Source organism: Schistocerca americana, chromosome 7, assembly GCF_021461395.2.
Source record: "Schistocerca americana isolate TAMUIC-IGC-003095 chromosome 7, iqSchAmer2.1, whole genome shotgun sequence".
NCBI classification, from domain to species: domain Eukaryota; kingdom Metazoa; phylum Arthropoda; class Insecta; order Orthoptera; family Acrididae; genus Schistocerca; species Schistocerca americana.
Window position 1 is genome coordinate 228,983,399 of NC_060125.1, and position 22,271 is coordinate 229,005,669.

The 22,271-nt window shown below is 38.2% G+C and overlaps 1 protein-coding gene across 1 annotated transcript in view; it reads right to left on the reverse strand.

Annotated features, from left to right (window-relative positions):
* LOC124621786 overlaps window positions 1–22,271 on the reverse strand; it is a 104,375-nt gene that overhangs the window by 32,874 nt on the left and 49,230 nt on the right. Inside the window, exons 12-15 of the mRNA XM_047147220.1 lie at window positions 19,955–21,079; window positions 18,853–18,972; window positions 7,119–7,475; window positions 387–627 (exon numbers count right to left, since the gene is read on the reverse strand). Of these exons, the coding sequence (XP_047003176.1) occupies window positions 387–627; window positions 7,119–7,475; window positions 18,853–18,972; window positions 19,955–21,079 (1,843 nt within the window). The remainder of the gene's footprint in view (window positions 1–386; window positions 628–7,118; window positions 7,476–18,852; window positions 18,973–19,954; window positions 21,080–22,271) is intronic.

Consider the following 22,271-nt stretch of genomic DNA (forward strand, 5'->3'; position numbering starts at 1 on the left):
TTTCCCTCTCCTTCCCTCTTTCCTGATGAAGCAACCGTTTGTTGCGAAAGCTTGAATTTTGTGTGTATGTTTGTGTTTGTTTGTGTGTCTATCGACCTGCCAGCGCTTTTGTTTGGTAAGTCTCATCATCTTTATTTTTAAATATATAGCAACTAATTTTTTTATGTGGCTTTAAGAATCAGAAAGGTCTTCCTGTTAACTGACAGGATGATTTAGTGAAACAAACAGAAATTACTACAAGAAAATCAAACATCTCTGCCAATATTTTTACTGATATTGTCTTACTTTCTAACATAGCTACCAGGTTAACCACATGACAGCAAGTAGAAGGAATATACACATAATGTTCAATATTAAAGACAGGTATGCACATACAGAATACTTACTCTGCTCTTCATAAAGATAATGTACTCCTAAGGCCTCCAGGTAAGGTATGAGAGGCCTTGGATCATAAGCAGGGCTACCTGGATCAACAGTTGCAGCACCAAGTGTAAAATTCACACCCTTTGCCTTTGCGTAGAACTGATACTGGTGGAGTGTGTGTAAGAGGCTGAGAGAATCCTTGCCACCAGAGAGGCACACCATCACACGGTCTCCATCACGCACCATGTCAAACTCCTGCAGAGCCTGCACATAAAACGTTTCTATTTCAGGATGATTCAAGGAAACGTAGCAACCCAACAAGAAGGTACAGGAGAAAGAGCCCAATTTATACAAAAGATAAATCATCAGAAAAGTAAGGGACAATCTCTGCTGCAACATTAAAAACAGAGAAATAAACATCAAGATTTCATAAAAGTTTCTTCTCATACATACAAGGAGAGAGTATCCTAACTGAGAAATATCTGTCTCTTTCAGTGAAAGTATCACCTTGATCAAACATTCCACATAAAATTTCAAAATAGTTTCAGAAATTCAGATCTACGTGGAAGTGTACTTTCAATGTAAATTTTTGGTGAAGCTGCACATAATTATTTGGGAGGTGCATCTATAAATCACCATGCTGATTTACTTGATAATTACAAATGGTTCTCTACAGACTGTTACTGGACTTGGATAAAACACAATACATTCAAACCTGTACTGTACATGGTTGAACTACAATATTCGAAATAATGCAAGAGGAAAAATCAATTAATGAAACACAATATTCTTACTTCCTTGGTTTTTACACAGATCATAGCAGACTTTGGATATGAAAATGCCAAAAAGTTGACTCATTTTTGTTATTATCACTCTCTAATGTCTTGTAGCACTATGTTCTGGGATACTTTTCAATAGAAAAGGAAGTGTTGATTGCACAGAGTGTATAATACAGATAACGTGTGATATCCACACCAGAGCCTCTTATAAACATTTCTTTAAATGTTAAACTTAATTACAACAGCCTCATAATACATTCACACAATTATGAGATTTGCTGTCAACAATCAGTGCCAACATCAAACAAATATTAATATTCATAAATATATTACTAACCAAAGCTAAGCTTTGGTATTTGTAGATTTAGAGAAAACTTTGGACAATCTTGACTGCAATATGCTCTTTGAAATTCTGTAGACAGTAAGCGACACAGATTGAGGTGGTTTGCAAAGCCCCTCAGTCTGTGTCGCCTGGCCACCAAGAGCTGTTGCAAGATGGTTTGATTCACGGATCCAGTTATATGGCTCCTTCTGTGGATAGCGATTTTACAACTATGACGAGTGGGGCCTGAAGATGGCATCAATGTAACGCCGAATTTCTACAATACATACGGCTGTTGGTAAATTATTGCATCATTATTGTTCATGCTGGCCGTCGTCCCACGATCCATAATGGATCAATGAAGATGTGCTAAGAAGTTCTTTCAGCTCGTCATCATTGTTGAAGTGTTGACCACCAAGGACAGATTTCAGGTGTAAGAAGAGATGAAGGTCACTTGGAACGAGGTCCGGGCTGTATTGTTTGGTCAAATTCGCCGTGTGAGGTAAGGAATTATCGTGGAGGGGGGGGGGGGGGGGGGGGGGGGGAAGCAACAACCTTTTGACAGTAATCCTCAGGGCTTGTTCTGTATTGCGCAGCACAATTTCTTAATGGTGTCACAGTAACCATGTGCATTGATTGTTTGGGCTCGTGCCAAGAAATCAAGCAGCAAAATGCCTTTTCTGTCCCAAAAAATAGTGCACATGACTTTTCAAGGTGTCCAGATTTGCTTAGGCTTAACCTTCGTTGGGAATGAAGAGTCTCTCCATTCCATTAATTGCTGTTTTGTTTCAGGGGTGTCGTACGGTACCCAAGTTTCATCCCCCGTGACTATCCGAGAAAGAAAACCATCACTTTCTTCATTGTAGCATGTCAAAAACGTAAGTGCACTGCCCATCCATTGTTTTTTTTGTGTTGTTCAGTAAGAATTTTGGGTACCCAACATGAGCAAAGTTTTCAAAATTTCGGTTTTTCAGTAACAATTTCATGAATAAGTGATCTTGAGATTTGCAGAACTTCCATATCAAGGGCACTAAGTGTAAACTTATGGTTGTGCTTAATCTTCTCCTCAATTGTGAGAATCAATTCATTAGGTAACCATAGATGGGCGTCCACTTCATTCTTCATCGTGCACTTGATCACATCCTTCATTGAACAGTCTGAACCATCTTCTAACCATTGAATCACTCATAGCATTTTGTCCGTTAACCTCACAGATTTGCCGATCAATTTCCTTTGGTTTAACTTTCTTTGCTTTTAGAACACGAACCACAGATCTGATTTCACACATGGCTGCATTTTCAATTATGGCTGACATTATAAAGAAGCACCACAAAGCACACATTGGCAGCGACAATCTGAAAATGGCGTACATGTCTTCTCCTCGAGTCAGAGTAACTGCCGCACATGCTCGGAACTGCGATCGTAGCACTGTTGCAGATAGAAATAGAAATGAAATTTACTTTGTGGACGATCCTCGTATATCCCCCTGGCCTCAAACTTCATAATCCATGTCCCTCACCCACCTATCCCTTTCTCTGTTTGCACTCTACCAACATACACAGCTACCTATTCCAGCAATGTGACCACTAGTCCTTTTCCCCTCCTCTCTTTTTCTCCTTTTCCACTCCTCTCCTAACCAACCCTTTGGCTTAAAACAGCTGACTGCACCTAGCTGGCCTACCCCGTCCCCACAACATCCCTGCACTCCCACAAGTAGCACTTTACCTTCCCCCCTTCCCCCATCCTTACCCCGCTATCCCTCACCCTCCTTGCCCCAGTCTCCTCATCACCCCCAACACCCAGACTGCTTCTCCCACCAGGCACAGTTGCTTGCAGCCCAGTCTCAGTAGCCAGAGACAGCAGTCATGTGTGTAAATTGTGCTTGCATGAATGTGTGAGTGCTGTCTACAGCCCTACCCTGTCCCCACCTCATCCCTGCATGCTCCCACACACTGCACTTTACCTTCCCCCCTCCCCCACTCCTAACAGCTATCCCTCACCCTCCCCGTCCCAGTGTCCTCTTCATCCCCACTACCCAGATTGCTTCTCCCATCAGGTGCAGTTGCTCGTAATCCGGCATCAGTGGCCAGATACAGTGGTAATGTGTGTATGCGACTTGTGCTTCGTGAATATGTGTGTGTTGTCTCTTTAGAAAGAAGGTGTATTGACCAAAAGTTCAGCATGTATGGCAGTCTTTTGTTGTGTCTATGTGCAACTCAACATGTGCTCTATGTGACGAGAACCAATCTTTCCTTTTCATAACATTGCCGTTGCCTTGTAACACAGGTTTATGAAACCTGGACCATTTGTAGAAAGATCTACAACAATATAGTATAGAATATAACTGAAAGACATACACAATTAGACAAACAGAAATGTCAATTTTATTGCAAGACAACAACTGCATTGAGATCACTGTGATTTATGATAGTTCCCTGGACATAACAAAAGATGAGACATAGTTCTTAATATGGTGTGCAATCAACACAGGCAGCAATGCACTCCGTCTTCAGGCCACAAGTGGCCCATCAGGACCATCCAACCGCCACGTCATCCTCAGTTGAGGATGCGGATAGGAGGGCCGTGTGGTTCGCACACCGCTCTCCCGGTCATCATGATGGTTTTCTTTGGCCGGAGCCGCTACTATTCTGTCGAGTATCTCCTCAATTGGCATCACGAGGCTGAGTGCACCCCGAAAAATGGCAACAGCGCATGGCGGCTGGATGGTCACCCATCCAAGTGCTGGCCAAGCTCAACAGTGCTTAACTTCGTTGATCTCACGGGAACCGGTGTATCCACTGCGGCAAGGCTGTTGGCACAGGCAGCAATGCATGCTGTGCAATGTGTTCCATGCTGGCCACAAGGTTGGTAATGCTGTCTTATGGCAGAGTGTTCCATTCCACCTCAAGCATGGTTGACAATTGCTGGATAGTTGTTCCATGTGGATGTGCTCCAATATGTCTCCCTTACACATCCCACATATGCTTCATGAGATTTAAGACATGTGAATGGGCAGGCCAGACAAATCTCCAAATATCCTGTAGTTCCAACAGCTCCTCCATCTGCACCATTTAGTGTGGTTGTAAATTGTCATCCATGAAACTGAAGTCAAGGCTGAATATACCCCTGAAGAAACAAGGGGAAGAAGTACCGTGGTACAGTAACATTGACCAGTGAATGTACTGTGTTCAAAGAGCTGCAGTGTGCCAAGAGCATAGGGACTGGACCAATGAAGAGTGGGTCATGCGCTCTTCTCGGATGAGAGCACATTCAGTCTGTGAAGTGATTCTGGACATACCCTCATATGGTGAGAGGCAGGAAAATGTAATGCACATTAGTAAACTTGAAGGTTCTGGTGGTACAGGTGTTATTGTGTGGTGAGGCATAATGTTGCATGGACATACTGACCTCCAAATCTTCAAAAATGGGGAGTTCACAGGTCAATGTTTTGTGACACTGTGCTTCTTCCTCAAGTGCATCTTTTAAGGGCTGCATTTGGCTTTGACTTCATTTTTATGGATGACATTGTGTGCCACATCAAACAATGCAGGTGGAGAAGTTCTTGGAGCAAGTGGAATTCAGTGAATGGACTGCCCTTTCCATTCCCCTGACTAAAATCCCATTGAATACATGTGGGACATGGTGGGGAGACATATGGCAGCATGTCCACATGTACCAATAACCATGCAGCAGTTGTCAGCCGCACTGGTGGTGAAACAGAACACCCTACAACGCGGACTCCTTACCAACCTTGTGGCCAGGATGGGAGCACATTGCAGAGAATGCATTGCTGCCTATGACTATCACACACCCAGTTAAGGACCACATCCCATCCTTTGTAACATTCACAGGATCAACATGAATCACAATGACTTCATGTAATTACTGTCTTTGAATAAAAGTGTCATTTTTGCTAATCTCATTATGCATTTCTTTCATTTATTTTCTGTATTATACTGCAGCAGTTCTTTCTATGTATGGTCCAAGTTTCATCAAGCTATGTTACCTGGCAGCGACACATGATATGAAAGTCACTTTCATCCTTAAGTTTTCAACAACCGTGTATTATGAGGGAGATCTTCAATGCTTTTTGTCTCACAATAGTAATTGAATATTTGACAGTTTGGTCTACATGATTTTGGAAGATAACTTCCCCTGTTAACAATCCATCCAGTTCATCAGTAGGGCTCACAATTTCAGAGCCAGAGGTGCAAACCTCCATTGCACAATGCATAATTATAAAATTTATTGCCCATGGAGGCACTCAAGAAATTTTTTGGAGACAGACTGCACAGTTCAGGGTCAAAATACTGTCAAGGATTCATGCGTTTGCCTGGCGTAAACAGTTCAGGGATGGACAAGAAAAGTGGAAAACAAGGAACATTAATGCTGTTGCCAGATGAGCATTCTGAATGAAAAAAGTTGCACAATTCAAGACATTCTTGGGGAAGATCGACTGATGAGTGTATCCAAAATTGCCGAACAGATCGAAAACCAGTTATGATAGGTGTCAGCAATCATAAATGATCTAAAGTTCCGTAAAGTGTATGCCTGATAGGTCGCTTACCTTTTGATTCCAGATCAGAAGTTGAGACATTTGGGAGGTCTGTCAGGCTTAAGCAAGATTTTTGAAAGAAGGAGGGTCCACGACTAAACTCCCAAATTGAAACAAGCCACTAGGGAGTGGTGGAGGCAAAGTGAGGCAGCCTCAGTGAAAGCCAAGATTCGACTGTCTGCTGACAAGGTTTTTTCAACTGTTTTCTTCGACAGGAAAGGCATTTTGCTCATTGATTTTTTGCATGGGCAACACACAATCGATGCTGCTTACTAGTGCAAACTGCTGAACCAGGTGAGGGGTACATATTGCTGCAAAAGATGAGACCAACCAATTTGAGAGCACATCCTCCTCCATAACAATTCCAGGACCCATAATGCAGCTCTAATTTTCTCAAGTGCACTGAACTCAACATGATCATCCTCCCTATAGCCTGGACCTATCACACTATGAGTTTCTTATGTTTGAATTGCTTATAAAATCTCTAGAAGGCAACGATTTGAAGATGGTAAGGGCACACAGGTATTCATGCTCCTGATGCAACCAGATTCAGTCCTATGATGATAAGATAACAAAACCTTCTTTCTCACTGGAAAATTGTGTTTATAAAGGAGGAAACTATGAAGAAAAATAAATGATATTAGCCTTTTATTTTTCAATGAATTTTCTTTAAAACAAAATTCCATTTGTATTTGATTTAACCACACAAGCTTGGAATGATCCTTCAAGACATTTTGACCGACTAAACAGTCTGCAAAGCCAAACTGTTCCATTCATGAGGAGAGACACAGAACACACTACTCAAGTGCACTGGAACACAAGTTTACTTTTACCACCACTCCACAGATTATTGTATCTAGTGCTCTCCTGTGATCGAAAGAATATTAAGAACGAGGTGTCTGATGAAAATAAGCAAATTATGCAAGACACAAGGGTGATATACAACAGTTTTAACAGCTAGTTGAGTGCAAGTCAGATGCACTGTAATAACAATTAGACTTTACCACCACCTGTTGCTTCTGTATTACACACTTGGCCACACTGAGAAGCAGCCAAGAAAATGATAAAATCCCTGCTGCAGCAACAGACACACACTCACCTCCACAGCAGGCTTCCAGATGGACTTTGGAGGACAGTGCCAGCGAGCGACTGGTGGTCCTCCTAGGATCCCCGCGGCAGCTTCTACAGCTTCACGCTGTCTCTCAGCAGCTGCAGCTCGGCATGCTTCCGCTACCATGCCACCAGAGAAAGACCCCGTACTTGGCACTGGGGAACCTGAGTCAGACTCGTGTGATGTAAGATTGATGCCAGAATCTTGTGACTGGGTTTCACCTCTGAGTACATGTATGACCGTTTCGTCACTCGAACATTCACTTGACTGGGGAGCAGTCCCAGATGATTCCGCTGTGGCACCTGCCGATTCGTGTAATTCAAGTTTTTGGTCAGTTGCCACCTTCTGGAAAGAGAGCAATACATTAAAGAATGAATATTTTCATGATTACAATATTTTACAACAGTACTTACTTTATAGAACTGAAGCTTGGTTGTTGGGGACCAGTAGCTGATCAGTACCTTTAACATTACACATGAGCTGTTTATAATATCTGGGACAGTACAATCTTCAAATTTGCTATGAGGGTCGATCTGAAAGTGATGACTCTTATTGTTTTGTAGTGACTTTGGATGTCTGTGCTAGATGTCATTGGTGCAGTGCTAAAGCTTGAACATTCCTCTTCATTTGCAGGTGGTTCTGTCATTCTGCAGTGGTTAGTGACAGCAGAGGAGTGCTCCAAAATGGAGTCCGATACGGACACGTGTAGAAAACAGTGATGTGTGACTGAATTTCTCACTGCTGAAGAAATTGCATCAACTGAAATACATTGACACTTGTTAAAGATGTATGGAGATGATAAAGTAAATGCGAGCAATGTGAGGCGACGGGTACAGCATTTTCAAGGTGGTGCAAAGGGTGTGCCTGACAAGCCGTGGCCTGGTCAATCAGGCACAGCTGTCACCCCTTGCAATGAAGAGCATCATGATCGACTCATCTGTGCTGATCGGTGGATAACAACCAGAGAATTGTGTGAAAAGCCAAATGTCAGCTGTAAGGACTTTGAAACAATGTTGGCATGCATTTGTTATTGCAAAGTCTGTGCGAGATTGGTCCTGCAGATGCTTACAGAAGAACAAAAAACTCATCAAATGGAAGTTTGTCAGGATCTGCTGGACCAATATGAAGCTGAAGGTGACAATTTTCTGAATAGCATCATCACCGGAAATGAGACGTGGTGTCACCGCTGCAAGCTGGAAACGGCCAGACAGTCCAAGGAATGGCGATACGCAAATTCTCCGTCAAAGAAGAAATTCGAGACACAGCCATCTGCAGGCAAAGTGATGTGCACAGTCTTCTGGGATATCCAGGGTGTGGTTCTTTTGGATGTCAGTTTTGTGGCCACACAACTCATTGCAAAATTCAGCTGGACTGTTTTACCACATCCACCGCACAGTCCAAATTTAGCACCTTCAAACTTCCATCTCTTTGGGCTGTCAAAGCTGTAAGGAATGTTTAGCCTCAACTGAGTCTCATTTTTACAAGCAAGTCATGCATGTTCTGGTTCATTGTAGGCAAAAGTGAGTAACAAATAATGATGACTACATGGAAAAATGACAATCTGTAGCTGAAATATTGCTCTATTTAGCTATGCTGTTGTGAGTTATGTGTCTCCTGTCATTTCCATGAATAAAAATATGAGGCATTACTTTCAGAATGACCCTCGTAAATTGACAATGACCCAAGTACATTATATTGTTATGGAATTCCTTTTTACCTCATTACTTAATGATTCCTATATTGATTTTTTCTGAATATGTGAGTGTAGGTTTTTACAGTCGATGTCACATTCTGTGAAGTCTTCTGGTCCTGTAACAATTTTACTGTTACAGGTGGCCTTCATGGAATGACTGATAAAGTATACCTGCAAAATTGATTGATTCATTGATTTTACATCTTGATTTGAACACACACCTAGAAGAAGATTTCTGAATCACACATTTGGATTTCAAATAGCTGTTGTTCCAAAATATTTTTCTGTCAATAGATGTGATTTGCCTCTCTGGTAAAGCCTTTTTCATGTGAAAGTTAAAAACATTCACCATGGTTTAGGTAGCATATTATACTGTAGCTTTTTTTCCCACCCTCTAACCCGTGACTGGCTGACTTAGATCCTTCACAGATAACAGGGAATCAATGCTTTATTGTCTGCAGTAAGAGCACACACAGAAACAGGCATGATGTTCCAAGAAACCCACAAATTGAAAACAGCTCTCATCCTTTTATTCTTAATTCAGTTTTTTTAATCAACTAATTTTCTGTGGTTCATTTATTTTCAGTGATGCCAATACAGATAACACAATGATACTTACTCTCTCTCATTTGACAGAGTTTTTGAAGTTAAGGAAATGAGAACTTTTTAGGAGATACTCTAGTTTATGCTTGGTCATTGGACAATATCAATAGATGCATCTCTAGAGAGCCTACAAGTAAATTGTTATACTTTGTGATTCATCTAATCTGATTGTGAATCAATGCATGCTAATGATGTTACCTCCATGAGAATCTTGATGGTATAAAAACAATTTACAAGTTTTACAAAGTTTTGAGAGGTGCTACCACACAGAGTACAGATTAGCATTGTAGTAGAAAACGCCACTGAACATTGATGGAGTAGAACAAGCCTCTCAAGCAGAAATTTTTAAGCTTTAAAACAGGTTTAATCACTTAATTTAAGAAACTAATAGTATAAGAATGTTCTCTGGTGGTTAAAGAAGCCATTCACAAGGCAGTTTTAGTGAAATACTTCAACTGGTGCAAAGGATCAGAAACATTTCTGTCCAGGCTGCCCATGCAGAACAATAACAAATGTATACAAAAATCATGCATAAAGTGCATCAAGTTGCTATTATGGAGATTAAATTCCTTGTGGACTTAATGGCTGAAAATTATGATATAGTGTCCTATTTCAATACAGAGTGCACACATAAAGAAGGAAATGACCAACATTCCCAAGATCTGACAGTCCGCCAGAAGCCTCCAGTGTATAATTGTATTTTTTCAAGGAGGAGTGCCATATATTGAATAATACAATGAGATAGTCTCTATTGATGCAAGAAACAATATGAATGGCTCCAGTATGAAGGGTTTATGCATTGCGTTTGGTCAAAAGTTTTCTGACTTAGAGCATTCGCCTCATTTGTCACACTTCTCATCTTTCTAAAATGGCTGCTTCAGATCTGTTATTACCAAAAATAATAGTTACTCTGAAAGCCAAGAAAAAATAATGATTATTGCAATTTAAAGTTGTAAGCTTTCCAGAAGCAAGTTTCCATATACAGAGTTACAAACAGAAGAAGAAAGGCAAGTGTAAATTTGGAAATTCACAAAGCATCTACTCTGACTTATGATTAAGGAAGGTAACAAGTTATTAATGCTTAACAAGAGTGACAAAAATATTAGGAACCTACCTAACCAGCCAACAACAAACACTTGGCACTGAGGAGAGAATGTGAATTACTTACAGTAAAAATTCAGAAAAATGTATATCACATGCAAGATCAGTGTGTATATTGGAGAATAGTGGTAAGAACAACTCATCATGAATCAGTAACAACATTAGAAAATTTCTACGAAATCAGATAGAGCTTAATAGCAGACTGATATGAAACTGGATCCTTATTAAGAACAAAAGCTTAACAAACTCAAAACAAGCATGTGGGCAGCTATGCAAGAAGTGTTCAATGAATTTGAAAGCAAGATCTTACCTGCCAAGTTTTCAAAAAGCCTTACAAAGACTTGGTCCAGTTCAAATACCAGTCAGTCAGTCAAAGTTGTCAGAACAGATGTTGGTTGACACGATGACATCAAAACAGAAGGTAATAAAATCAAAGCTGAAACACTAAATTAAGTCTTCCAAATGTATTTCAACAAAGAAGGTCACAACATAGTTCCTACTTCTGATCATCTTATGAACATGAAAAAGAGAGGTATAGAAATAGATAATCATAAAATTAAAAGACAGCTGAAGATCATCAACAGGATATAGACTACTGAATCCAACAGGACCGAATCAAATGTGTGCAACAAGTGGCTCCTCATCTAGCAACAGTTTATCACGGATTGCTAGAATAACGATGGACCCACATGATTGAAAACAGCTGTAGGTAATTTCAGTCTTTGCACAAGCCGCAAGGCCGTTATGTAGAAGTACAAACTTATGTTGACTGTAGAAATGTGAAACATAGTTTGTGTTTCAAATATTAGGACACTTTTGGAGATCAAAAATTTCTCTGTAGAAATCAGGTCAGACTCCGTGAGACTAATCAAGTGAATTGAGGTTTTGTCTGTTCATTCATGATAACCATGAAGCTGTTGACAGCAGAGGCAATTTTGATGTGTTTCTTCATTCAGGAAAGCCTTGAGTACTGTTGGGTATCATCAGTTACTGTAAACTGAGGAGAATCTGAGCAGGTAGTGTGAATTCAACCATTTACCTATTTTTCAATATTTTGGATATCTGAGCATGGCATTTTAACAAGAACACTGCTGCTGACAATTGTCGTGAATTCTTGACTCACTTATATATAACATTGGTAAGTTGAAGTGCACAGTACCGACAAATAACATTGACAGTAGGTGTGTAATTTGTATGCTGCACTCATAATGTAAATACATTGGTACATAACCTTCTGCTGACATCAGTTATTTCCAGTGTGTAGTTGGTAAGATGTAATATTTTTACTTGCATGTAAGCATCTCTAGTGCTACTGCTTCATTATTTGTTCACTGTCAATACCTTTTAGACATTACGATGCCTAATTACAAAACTGAATTTTCGTAGGGTGAATCCAATCATGTGAGTAGACAAGAATTTTCTAGAATCAACTCAGAAATCCAACTACAATCCAGAATTTCTTCTAAACACTGTGAAGGTTGTCAAATCCGGCAGTCAAACTTCAGAACAATACACAGTTTCTTATGCAACACTAAATGACAAACTCAAGAACAGATACAAATATAAAATAGGTGGCCAACCAGTTTTAACCAACAGTAGGGAAAAAATCTAGTTGATGGAATATTGTGTTTTGCAAAAGGGGGGTTTCCTTTGAGGAATAATAGTGCTAGGAACATCATACAAGCATTCTTAACTGATCAGGGTGGACTGACAAAAGATTTCATGACAACTGACCTGGCTGAAAGAAGGCAAAAAGTTTTCTGGAAAGAAATCAGGAACTAACAGTTACAGTAAGTGAAAACACGAACAGAACAAGAGCAGCAGTTATTCAAGAAACTGTGAAAGATTATTTTAAGAAACCTGAAGTGTCCTAGAATGGTGTTCCTCCCTCCAACATTATGAGCTATGATGAGACTAACTATTGTTTTGATCATAGACAAGTGATAGTAATAGTGAAACAAGGTACAAAAGACACCTTGAAAGGATTGTGGATAGTACTAAGTTAAGTATCAGTATAATGGTAGCAGTGGCTGTGGACAATCCAGTCCTCCCACAATACAGTTTGTAGGGTAAAACATCTCTACGATATTTTGACTGAAGGAATTAAGTGGTACAGGTTATAATAGGAATCAAAGTGGATGGTTTGACTTAACAATGTTTGTATCACAGTTTACTCAAATTGCTTCATCTTACAATTAGCATTTAGAGGACCGAAAGGAATTATAGGTGGCAATCTCTCAAGTCATCTGTCACTTAATGTGATTAAACTGTGGCACAAACATGACATTCAGTTTGTGCTTCTACCACCTAACTCTACTCATTTGTATCAATTTGCGGACTTTTTGAGACCTCTAAAACTTGCCTGAAGTAATGTGCTAGATAACTTGAAAAGGAAGAATAGAGAGGTGATTGCAAAATCCGAATTTTCAGGTTTTTGAAAGGAGCCTTTGACAATATAGCTATTACTTCTAAATCTAATGTTGTATCTGGGTTTAGAAAAGCAGGAATTTTTCCTTTCTCTCTGATAAAGCCTTTTCATAGCCTCTAGAAAAAACAGATACATGACACTGACTCACCAGAGGTTTCCTGGACAATAGCCTTTGAAATGCAATTGAAACTGGTTCACTCCAATGAAACAAATAGAATGTCACGAAAAGAAAAGTGCTTAACATCAGCTCCAGGAAAAGGTATTGCTGTCAGGGACTACATCAGCTCCAGGAAAAGGTATTGCTGTCAGGGACTTAAATGAAAGTGATAATGACAGTGCTGAAAGCAGGGAGTCCCTGTCTTGTGATTCTGATTCTATCTCCAGAACATCTAACAGTGATGAAGAACAGTATAAGTCAAATGAAAATTAAGCAATGGACAAAAAAGGATAAGATGGCCAAGAATTCAATTAAAATGATTTTGCTGTAGTGAGGTTTTCTATGAAAACAAGGAACACACTTTTTATTGATAAAATTAATAACTTCTCTAATGACACTTACAGAATCACATTTCTGAGATAGAAAATTCTTGATGGTGATATGTACTTTGTCCTTCCAGAAACTTAAAATGCAACTTAGGTAGAAGGAGCAGAAATTAATAAAAAAAGTTGAGCCAGAACATACAAGACAAAGTAAATATGTATTTGATGGGATATGTGACATGATAGTTAGCCATACAGTTACTGAAATTGAAATCTGTTTGTCAGCATTCCTGAATACAAGTGTTTTTACAGCAATAATGTTGGATTTAATGTACCTATGGAAACTTGTTTAGGCTAGTTTTTAAAATTCAAAACAGTGGTCAGATACCCTATACTGGAAGTCTGCTTCCATTTTTACATACAAAATAAATTAGAGATTGGATTCACCCCACCAATAATTAAATAAAATCATAAGTGCAATAATGAATTAAAGATAAATTAATACCTGAATATACCATCATTAAGATTGTATAGTAAACACTTAAAATTTGTATTGTCATATCACTACAGTAAATGGACAATATTTTAAAAAGAACTGTTGTTTTTTTTATTTGATTCACCCCAGATTACAGTACTAAACAAAATAAATGCTTATGGAATGATTCCGTTGGTGAAGACTTCCAACCAAATGGAACCCAGTATGTTACTACTAACAGAGAGCTATTGTCAGAAGCAAAAGTACTGCCTGGTATCCCTCAAGGTAGTGGAATACAACATTCACTTTTCGTACAGTATATGTTAAAATAGTTCAGCAAATAATATTTTTAGATCCACAGGTTGTTCATATGATAGAGTTGTAAGCAGGAAAGTAACATTGTTGGAAAACTGTTACAATTAGCAATTGTCTTTATAATACTTCAAAATGCTCAAGCATTTAGGAGTATCTCTCTGAGACAATATAAGTTGGAATGGACACCTAAGTCTAACCATAGGGAAGACAGGTACCAGTCTTAGTTTTTTCTGAAGAATATTAAGGACATGTAATTTTCCCACAAAAGCTGTTACTTATTTGTTTTAACCATTCTTTGTTATTGTTAACTGTTTTAAGACCCTCATCCAGTCTGAATAAAGGAGAAGACACAGGAGATTCAAAGAACAGATTTTCACTTTGTTTAACATTTGTTTATCACAGAAATCCTCAACAAATTTTGGTGAGTGATGCTGCAAGAAATACTTTATGAATCTCACAGAGATATACTCTAAAAACTGCAAGTGCATGTACTTCAAAAAGTCAGAAAGCACATAAAGAAATTTTTGTAGCCAAGATCATATTCAAACTTATATTTTACTGATTGGTTTCAACAGGTATGATTGTCATCTTCAGATCTGTAACATAATGCATTTACAAATTATTATTTCTGTTAGACATTATAAAAGAGGAAATAGCAATTATATATTCACATACCCTTAAAAATTTTTTAGTTGTATGTTATATGTGCAGTTATTAATCATGCCATGTTAACATTTTAGTAGAGAGTACATTGGACATTCCACACAAGTTCATCAAAAATAAATTTACAAACACGTTTGTCACAAGTAAAAATATACGCCACTAAAATGTACCTTGTGGAACTTGGCATGTCTACACATGAAGCACTCCTCTGATGCATGTCAGGTGTTAAATTCCACAATATACAGTAAAAGTGCAAATTTATGCCAATGTGGATTTTAACAACTGACAAGCATCAGAGTTGTGCTATATATAGATATTCTAAATTTCACAAGGTGCACCTTAATGCTGTATATTTTTAGTTGTGAAAAACCAGTCTGTAACTCTATTTTTGATAAACCTGTATGTAATATGCAGCACACTCTGAACTAAAATGTTAATATAGCAAGAGTAATGAACAGACAATGGAACAGACATACAACCAAAAAAGATTTTAAAGGTATATAAATGTATAATTGCCATTTCCTCATTTGTAATGTCCAACAAAAGTAATGATGGTAGATGAAGTACACATAAATGCATAATGTCACAGATCTGAAGTACACACAGATCACTCCCTCTCAATTCTCATTGTAAGAAATGTCTGTCAAGAGGTATGTTATTCCCTCCAGCTTACACTTCACATAATAATTGCAAGGATAAAATTATACAGTATTTGGCATTCCAGTACACAGAAACCGCCAACAATCTTCCTTCTCGTGCATAATTTGAAAATGGAACAAAAATAAGAGGGTGGATTGTGGGGCAGGGAGGGGGGGGGGGGCAGATAGGTTTCTGGTATATCATACTCCTTTCATAATGTTCTGTTTGGTGGCATGTGGAATACAGACACATGTAGATGTCTAAGATGACTAAACTAGTTTGTTAGCAGCATAAGGTACTTTTTTCCCTATTCAAAACATGAATGTTTTCTAGGATTACAATCACCTAACAGAAGATTACTCATTCAGGTCTGACAAAATTTTCTGATATAGTGGACTTACCCAGACTATTGTAACAAAATTCATACTACTATTATACACCTGTATCATTCTGACTATACAGTAATCACCTGTGAAGAAGACTGAAGTGATAACAGTGCCATAATGGGAAAAATAAATTCAATATTGCAAGTGATCTTTTTGATTCAAGTGATTTGCTTTGTAGCTGAGCCGTCCATTGTCAACAGTTTCATCCATTGCCAAAAAATTCACACAATTGGTATCTCTGATACTCACTCCATTCTTCTACATCTACAAATTTTACACTCTGCAAGAAACTGCAAGCAGCATTGTGGAATCTGTGAGTGGTTGGGACTAATTTGTAGCAACATTAGCAACTTTCTGTCCTATTTAATACTTATTTAATAAGGAGTAAAGGAACAATGACACTCTACACATCTCAGAGAGCATCGTAATCTCTCTTATCTTTGTATTTGGTCTAGAGAAGAGGATATTGAGAATAACTGGTAATATAAGGAAATGCACTCCAATAGGGCTACATCATAGAGTATGATTTACTTAGTGTGTGATACTTGTATGGAATGACAAGACACATGCAAAGTGTGGTAAGATGTATCATATTTTCACATACAAATTAATATAGCACATAATCAGTATTTGGAACTTTAAAACAATCTACAATAGTATCGCACATTTCATGGTACCTGAAAGAAATGTAAGATAGGTACAAACATGGTGTCCTGAGCTCCCAAACAATCAAGGATGATATCATCAGTGGCAACTCTCTGTCTCTATAACCTGTTTAAAGTCAATAAGGTAATCATATAACAGGTGTTGTCATACATGTATTAACTAAAAAATGGAATTACAGCTTTATATTTACACACTACAGTATAAATAATGAAATGAGAAGTAAAAAATTTGTTATAAATCACTTACTATTAATTTGTTTTATTCAATAATTGAGTCCTGTTCCTGACTTGGATACAGAATGACTATTTGGTTTCAACTACAGATGATTGCCCAATAACCCTACATTCTCCAAAAGATAATAAGATGGTTGTTTGACAAGTGCTGCCAAATATACATTGTGGATGAAAAGTGAAATATCATCCACCAGCCAGACATGTACATTCAATGTTAGTTATTGTGAAACAGCTCAAGCAGCCACAAGGAAAATGGCTTTAGGCTGATGTATTATTTTATTAGCTAACTGAGGCATTCACAAGAAATGCTCCTAGTACATTATTAGCTGTGGTGTCAGTTGGGCAGCACAGAAACCTTTCTACCAAGGAGTGCACTGAACTAGATCATTTCCATTTCAGGACAAGTGTGATGAATGTAATAAAACTTCGGTGAATTTCACTTCCACTTGTCATTGTTATTTGGATAAAAATGTACTGTTCTACACAGTTGCAATATACTTAACACATATGGAGAAAAATAAAGAATAAGATGAACTGAAAGAAGAGAATAAATTGAACAACTGGAAGATGGAAAGAAAAAAAACTTCATTCAGTATGAAAACATATTTTAAAGACCATTTACACAGTATAAAGATTAAGAGAAAAACAAGGGAGTGCTTTAACTTAACATTTACAATAAAAAATTGTGCTGTTTCTTACTGTACTGCATGAAGGGACTTGCATTCTGACCTCCTAAGTATTCTTGACTTATTTTCTAATTTTTAATTGCTCCCTAATCCTCTCTATCTATACTATGTACACCCCTACTGTTGTTCTTCACTGTAAGAAACTTCCGTAATCCAATGAGACCTCCATGTTTTTGAATTGTTAATATGTTTGTGTTTGCAAACACTGTAATAGGAATCCTTCCATTGGTCCTCTAATTTGTTGACTACATGCTCAAGGTGGCAATATAGTTTCACAGAATCACATTTAGGGCACATCAAGATGAGCAATGGTACTAAAAAGAAGAAAAAGAAAAGACCGTACACTGCTACAAACTCTGAATTGATTATCTACTCATGAATAATAATAAAAGTCATAAGAGTCATAATTTAGTTAGCAAAATTTTCTGTTGTTCAAACCAATCATAAACAACTGTCAGCTATTTCTTTAACGTCAGCTATTTCTTTAAAACCTTTTGCTTCCTGTAAATAAAGACTTAGAGGACCACCAAACAAAAAATGAGGTGAAAGATGATATCATTTAATAAGCCCTGCTGTACATAGTGAGACAATGATCGCCACCAATGTACAGTAACATTTGAACAACAAGACCTTACAGAAATAAAAAAAAACTGGAAAATAAGTTAGAAACAATATGTTTCTGTAATTTAGCAAAAACATACATCAAATAATAGACAAGAGCACAGTTATGCAGAGACTACATTATTTCACCACAGCAAAACTGAAAACCAAAATTCTCAAATATTTTAACAAATGGCAGTAAGCTATAAAAACAAACATTAACATATTCACTTCCTAGCACATAGAATCACTCGCAACGAGCTTTTTGCCCCTGTCATAATACAAGCACTCTTCTTGCACAAGCCCACAATATTTGCACACATGTTACAAGCTATCCAGACTTGTTCCATGAACAAGGTGCTGCAACTGCAATGGAGGACTACTCAGTATCCAGTATAGTATTTCCAATGTTACACTCATCACACACAACAGTAACTGGAGCTTCAGTGAAGTTCTTGTTCAAGTAATGTTAGCAGCCTAGTCCAGTGAAAGGTTGTATTACAAGTATAGATCCTCTCTATCAGTCTCACATGTCTCTTATGTAACATTTTTTCAGACTTGCAAGAATGATGCTATTCACATGTCTAGCAGAAAGTTATTCACATTTTGAACACAGTAACTTTCTTAAACTGTTGCCAATTTATGCGTGGATTGAAGTCTTTACGCTGACATTACAGTGCTGAAAGACAGGACAGATAAGAACACAGAGAACTTTTTTCTCTATTGGTGTTTTCAAGAAAATACGCAATCCTACCTGGGAAATACTTTCGGGGTTACAGGTAGAGTCCTGCTCACTTATCGACTCTGACATTGGCTCGCTGATCGTTTGGATGCTGCTGGATGGCGGCTCCTCAGGAGATGTTGAAGTATCACTCTGCGATGAAAAATTTAAAATTATTTTATCTCCAGTTTTGACAATCTTGTTATTCAAGACAACAATGAACCTTTTTTATAAAAAAAGGGAAATAAAATACAAATAACTATTAGAAGAAAAACCATTACTACATATTAAGACCTTTTATTGCCTTACCTATAAAACAAACAGTGAGAGAGACGTAGTAAATATGAATGTGATGGGTGGATGTGACAAAAAATTCAAGAAACTGTTTGTAAAAGTTATTTCACAGATTCAGATATTAATGCACTATACCACAAAGTATATACACTACAATAAAATGGTAGAGCTGAAAGTGCAAATTGAGACTAAAAAATGAAAGGGCCAGTCAAATATCCACAGAAAAGAGAATACTATAGAAGTGGATGTGATATTCCTTTATACATGATCTATCAATAAATAACAATTTGTGAATTAAATAGACACTAGATACTACATTCAAATTAACATACAACAAACTACTTTCATATTAATCAAAAAACTTCAAATATTGATGTTTTAGACTGAAATATAATCTTAAGGGCAACCAAAGTATTGACACATTTTTTGGAGAAAAAACTCTGTTTTCATGCATTAACAGATTATATAGCCAAGCATTTGTGTTATCACAACAACCAACAAATTAAACAGTTAGTGACCAAATAGTGCCAGAATACATTACAATACTAAGCATTCACAGTCTCAGTGTGAATCATTCACTGGATATATTTCATAGCTGTGAAAGAATATTGTTTCCAGCTCACATGTTTTTACCAGCAGGTGACAAATTTGTGAGTGGCAGAAAGAAACAGAAAAAGAAGTAACAGTTCTTCTTAGTACAAGTTGCAGGAAAGCAAATAAAAGTATTTCAAGAGGCACTGAATTTGCATAAACATGCTATTAATAAACAACAACAAGAAAATCCACAAACAGTGTCTCAAACACAACATCACATTTACGAGTACATTGCAAGCACTTGTACCTCCGATACAGGGGCCAGGGGCCCAGTGATATTTTTCTGTTCAGTCTGCTGAGGAGATAACAGTGAGCCATTGGCTGAGGAGGGTGATGCTGAAGAGTCAGAGATTCTTCCCTCAGTATTGTCTGCTAACAACTCGTCCACCTGTGACACCATATCTCTGATTTCAGATTTGACCTCACTAGTCATTTCAGCAGTCATTTCCTTTATGTAGTCAGCCACATCGGCAGTTGTTAAGAAAGCGACATTGTCTGCAGGTACACCTTGAGATTGTATTAGAGTAGTTGTTAGGGTTTCTCCAGGCATCTGGGATGATGTTATCTGCTGTGGAGACTGTTGGACTAGTATTTGCTGTGGTGGCGAGTGTTGCAGTAACAGCTGTTGCGGTGATGTCTCCCGCAGTAAAGGCTGCTGTACGGGGGACTGCTGAAGTAGTAACTGGTGTGGAGGTGACTGCTGAAGTAACAGCTGCTGGGGAGGTGACTGCTGAAGTAACAGCTGCTGGGGAGGTGACTGCTGAAGTAATAGTTGATGTGGTGGTGATGACTGAAGTGATTGTTGCTGCTGTGCCAGTGGTGGCTGCTGAGGGAATACTTGTTGTGGTGGTGATTGCTGAAGTAATAATTGCTGTGGTGGTGATATCTGAAGTGGCTGCTGTTGTGTTTGTGGCAGCTGGAGTGGAGGCTGCTGGAACTGTTCCTCCTGAGACAGAGGCTGTTGGAATTCTGCCCCCTGCGGCATTGGCTGTTGTATTTGTGCCTCCTGAGGTTGTGGTTTTTGGATTTTTGCCCCCTGAGGCAGTGGCTGTTGGATTTGCACCTCTTGTGTCAATTGCTGTTGGATTTGTACCACCTCAGATGTTGACTTCTGGAGTGGTACCTCCTGAGACTGTGGCTGTTTTACCGGTAATTGCTGAACTGGTGTCTGTTGTTGTGGAGGAGGTGTTTGTGGTGTTGGTGATGCAGGAGCCTTTCGAGGCGTCTGCTGTGACTGCTTCAAGGATGAAGACCTTGTCGGTGGTGGAGTGTCACAAGAAGAACTGTAGCCATTTCCCTCACTGTCCGACAGTAATACGTCCACTTTTGATATCACTTCCCGAATCTCCGACTTTATTTCGGTGGCGAGAGACTGCAAAAGGAAAGAAATTTATTGATATGTAATTGAGTTACTATCTATTAACCTGAAATCAGAGAGTGTCAGAACATTTTAAAAATAATCATGTTTGTATTATCAGCAGGCATGTATTCATACTCTAATAGTGTTGTTGCTTGCAGTTACATAAGATTCAGTGAAAGAAGCCACTATCCCACGTGAGGCTGCTGTTCAATTGAAATATATACTTACTAATTTCATTTGCAATCTTGCCCCTCTTGGGACATATAATTTCTATTATACGTTTGCAGCACATCATATTCTACATAGCAAGATGGAAAGAAAAGTTATGGTTTCCCCAATAACAATGCTACGCCACCATAGTACATACGGGCATGACAGAAACAGACATTAGATCCTACATGTTTAACCAAAAAAGTACAAACCATATCAGCACATACAATACTCCCAATACAATAAGTGAATTGTAAATTCCTACAATATATGACACACTTTTTGGGTGACATCACCTGATAATGCCCAATGCACAAAATTAACTCATCAAATATAAAAAGAAATAAAATGTTTACTCCAAATAAAATAACGACCTCATGTGAGAATATGACTTCTTTCAGCAAGTCCAATGCAGCTTTTGGCCCAAGAATAAAAACAATAAATGCTTCAAAGATCTGATGAATTTATGGTTAATTTTTTTTTCCATTTTATCCTGACAGAACAAACTACTTAATTATAACACATTGAGAAGTTTCTCTAGTGGCTGTTCTGAAACAAATTTTAAGCTCTGTAACACTCAAACATATCAAAATTGTTATTAAAAGTTCCCTAATAAATTGAAATGTAAGTTAATATCCAACATAGACTCCTCAAGTCTCTACCTTCCCCCTCCTCCGCCCACTTGTACTAGAAATTGGAAATTATGAAGCAGGAAAATCATACTTAATGAAATGTTTGGAAGGCTCTGTACCATGCACAAAATACAAAGTTATATTCAGAAGGAAACGTCTACAAACCACACCTAGCCAGCATTTCTATATGGCGGCTATAAATACGCAGTAATAAGCAAATGATGACTATGCACCATACTAGACACTAAGCTACTTCAGTAAAGAGAACCAAATAAATTATCCTGGTGACATAGCAGTAAATATCAATTAGTGAACATGATAGTGACACTGTACCAGTTCAGTTGCCAACATCATATAATGAT